Source organism: Asparagus officinalis, unplaced genomic scaffold, assembly GCF_001876935.1.
Source record: "Asparagus officinalis unplaced genomic scaffold, Aspof.V1 AsparagusV1_Un611, whole genome shotgun sequence".
Classification (NCBI taxonomy): domain Eukaryota; kingdom Viridiplantae; phylum Streptophyta; class Magnoliopsida; order Asparagales; family Asparagaceae; genus Asparagus; species Asparagus officinalis.
Window position 1 is genome coordinate 93010 of NW_017972873.1, and position 4017 is coordinate 97026.

At 38.7% G+C, this 4017-nt stretch overlaps 1 protein-coding gene across 1 annotated transcript; it reads right to left on the reverse strand.

Annotated features, from left to right (window-relative positions):
* Window positions 1–682: 682 nt before the first annotated feature.
* LOC109828002 lies at window positions 683–1171 on the reverse strand. The gene has a single exon (XM_020395026.1). It carries the CDS (start codon window positions 1134–1136, stop codon window positions 705–707), a length of 432 nt encoding a protein of 143 aa, XP_020250615.1. The 5' UTR covers window positions 1137–1171; the 3' UTR covers window positions 683–704.
* Window positions 1172–4017: the final 2846 nt, after the last annotated feature.

Consider the following 4017-nt stretch of genomic DNA (forward strand, 5'->3'; position numbering starts at 1 on the left):
TTAGCTCACCATCTTACAGTATCATTATTGCATATATAAGGAAGACACCGTGAACCCAGCTGTGTATTCACCCACATCCACCTACCCGGTTGCACTCATGGTTTCCAAGCTGGTGTAAACCCACCCGTGTATTCAACCACATCCACCTACCCACACATTGGTCGCACTCGAGGTCTCCAGGCTCTGGAAGGGTACTCGTTACGAGGGAATCCTATCTTTGATGATGTGATGGCTGATGCAGCATTCAGTTATAACACTAAACAAACCAGATAACCTATCAAAGATTGTTTTTTGACAGTTTGCCATTAGTAATCGAATGCTTTCGGGTCAAAGATTTGTTCCAATTTGCTAACAAACACAATTGTCTTCTTCACCTACCCATTCTTTGAATTTCTTACATAACTATTCTAGCTACCTGATATCGTTTTAGCCACATCATTTTCATGGAAATTTATCCAATATATAACAACTTTTTGTTTCAAAACCAAAAAAAAAAGCAAAGAATTAAAAAATAGATGGAACGTTCTATTACAAAAATTAAATAAATATAAAGGAGTAAAACAAAGAGACGAAACAATTTATCAAAAATTCTGCAAATACTTTTTATATAACAGACAACAGTTACACTTGAAGAACTTAAAACATGAAATTAAAAATTGCATAAATGATAAAAACACCCCAAAATATATTTTCTTGCAAAAAAATCAAAGTGCATCTAACCGCAGCTCCCTAGAAGCCATGACAGACTTGTATATCTCTAGAACCAACCTCTTCTCAAAATCACCCGGTTCAGGTCGGACCAGTCGAGCCTTGGGAATTCTTCGGCCCAACATACACTCGGGCCCACCAGAGCCCAACAGGCCTGGTGCCCCTTTACCCGCAATGCCCAGCATGGAGTCCACGTAAGCATCTCGGATTCGGGCGATGATCCGAAGCGGTGAGAAGACCCGAAATTTGAATCGGATTCTGAAAACAGAGCGGAGCCTGAACCGGCGGGTCGAACTGCGAGTGCCGTTGCCGAGTCTGGTCACCCTCCTGGTTTTATTACCAGTTGCGGAGTTTCTGAGTTTTTGGTACCTGCGGCTTCTCCAGTAGGATCTGATGCCCGTGCAAAATTGAATAGGAAATGATTCCATGTTAAGGCTCCCCCTCTCTCTACCTCTCTCTCTCTCTCTCTCTCTCTCAAGATGATGTATGCTCTTTCCATATCTGTTGTTAGTGCTCTTAAATAGAGTTAACATGGTAACGATTTTTAAGGAAAATTATCTTTGGGTCCTCCAATGTGAATAAAAAAGTATTCTGAGTTGTTCGGTAAAGGTCCAACTAGAAACTTGATTTTATAAAAAGAAAATCACTATTATAGTTGTAGTTATAAGAACATGAAAAATGACTTAGAGACCCAAAAACATAGGACCTTATATGAGACAGGTGAGGTGTCGGCTCCCTGTCCCATGATGCACTGTTTATAAACAGTACATCATGGGACAGGGAGCCAACACCTCATCTGTCCCATGTAGGGTCCCTGTAGCACCACCCATAAGAGCATAGACGGATGTAGTTGTATTTGTTTATTTATTTGAGCTAAACATGTTGGCCCGCTTTCTCACAAAACTGAAAGTGAGTTTAGCAACTTTACAAAACTAGTTTTAGTATACACAACCTTGTCTCAAAAGTAAATTTTTAGTTTGGCAAATTTGGACCAAGGTTAAACTAATTTTCTTTAGTTCAATTATTATCTCTTAAACCTAGTTCTCTTTTAAACCAACCCTTAGTTGGACCAACTTTGGCCTACTTAAAGAAAAACTAGTTTCCTTTTGTACTTGCCAAACACACCCTAGATTTATCCAATTGAACACATGTTCTTGTTTGAGAATGACGTTCATGTCTAAATATAAAGTGAAATTAAAATAAACAGTTGAAACTGCAATAGTTGTTCTTATTCTTCATATATTCAAATCTTCTCTAATATTCAAAAATAACGGAGAGACCATTATTACTTTATTCGTACTATTTATTTGTTTAGTGGACAATTATAATTCGTTTTGAGTGAAAAGTGAGAATGATTGAAATACATGAGTTATGATAAGAGTTTGAATATGGAAGGAATCACAATCTTTCACCAAACAATAGACGGTGGTAATTCTACTAAAAACTAGTCAGTTGTAATTAAAAATAGTTATCTATGTAGTATTTTAAGATAGGCAATGGATCCATATCCATTTTTAACGTAATAAATATTTTTTCTCTTTTAGAAAAAGAAGAAAAGGCAACTTTATGTCCTTTTGCAAACTACAATTAACATGGAAAATGTAATTTACAACGGATAAAGCAATGTTTCATGAGATTAAAATATTTATGGCTTTCGTAGGTAGAACAGACCCATTAAATTAAAACCCAAAAAGAGATCTAAAATTCAGAACGACTACAAAAGAAGGATAAGGATGAAGTTGAAGGAATCAATGAACCTGTCAACTTGGTAAGTACATAATGCCATCTAGAACGATCCAATCTTTAAATCGTTTGGTATGAAGGTCGTATACATTAGAAAATTCATCAATATCCGTTTATTTGGAGACAGTTAGAGCTGTACATATATTTGTCATATCCTTGTTTATAAGCTTTGTGTATAATATAAAAAAAAAAGAAGCAGTGTATATAATTAAGCATTGGTTATGCAGCTGGTTGTCTTCATGCCCTCGTACTTGCATGTAAAGCACAAATGAAGTACAACTATAAAGGAATACATAGATCATTATGACAGAATCTTTAGCTATTAATTCCTGAAATATTGAAATATCAAGTGATTGTTGGATTTTTTTGGTCAAAAGTGCTTTCCAAAATGAGTTTTCAAACTATATATATATATTAACTACAAGTACTTTTCATAAATGCTTAGTAGCCTAATGGAAAGTTTATGTTTTCGTGTTTCAAAAGGTCCCTTGTTCGAGTCTTGCCAACGGCAAGCCGGGAAGTGTTTTATTTGAATTAATCCTTCATAAGTTCTAGTGGGCAGTGGGCCAATGGTCCGGGGATCGGGGCTAATCGAGCTGAGGCGCTTTGTTATGCGCACTTTGCACTTTGCACGGAGGCATCGGGGCGAGGTGGCGCCACGTTGGCTGCCACGAAGGTTGCATCGCAGGCTGTGGACGAGCTACGTATTCACACGAGGGTGATCCTAGCGTTCTCGTAGTTTGACAAGGTTCGCTCGTTCGACGAAGTTCATCTTTCATACGAGGTTCACCTGTTTGACGATGTTCGTTCATTCGACGAGGTTCGCTTGTTTGACGAGGTTCGTCTGTTTGACGAGGTTCGCTCGATCGACGAGGTTCGTATGTCATACGAGGTTTGCCTGTTTGACTATGTTCGCTCGTTCGACGAGGTTCGTCTGTCATACGAGGTTCGCCTGTTTGACGACGTTCGTTTGCCAAACGAGGTTCATTTGATTTGCTGAGACGTGAACCTCGCATTTCTTAGCAACGCGTCCATTGATTGCCTCGTATTAAGCAGTTACTGCAAGCAGCAGTTACAACAGCATTAAGAGCAATTTAATGCATGGTGTTATAATCTTAATTATCATTAAGATTTGTAACGGTCATATTAATTGCTAGTGACTTTTGAGCTGGCATTAGAGACCTATAAATAGCGCCCTTGGGCAGCTCTTGGTTGCAGCTGAAAATTCTCTCGCGAGCGTGGAATACGAACGTCAGTATAGAATACAAACGTCGGAATACCCCTGCGAGCTTGGAATACGAACGTCAGATTGACGTTGTTGTTGTGCTGTTACTGCAGAAACTGTCCCCGCAGGAACCCTGAAACTGAAAGGTTTTGAACCGTAAGGTTCTGAGATCGAGAATATCTTTTTCCTTGACCGAAAGGTCTTATAGATCAAGGAGATCTTGATATTACTGGGTTGGTGTACACCAGAGTACTGTACTGTTGTTTCTAGAATCAGTTTGGCCTTGGGATCCTTGCACTGGAGTAGGCCAAATATTCCTTTAAGCATAGCGTTTCACAAAC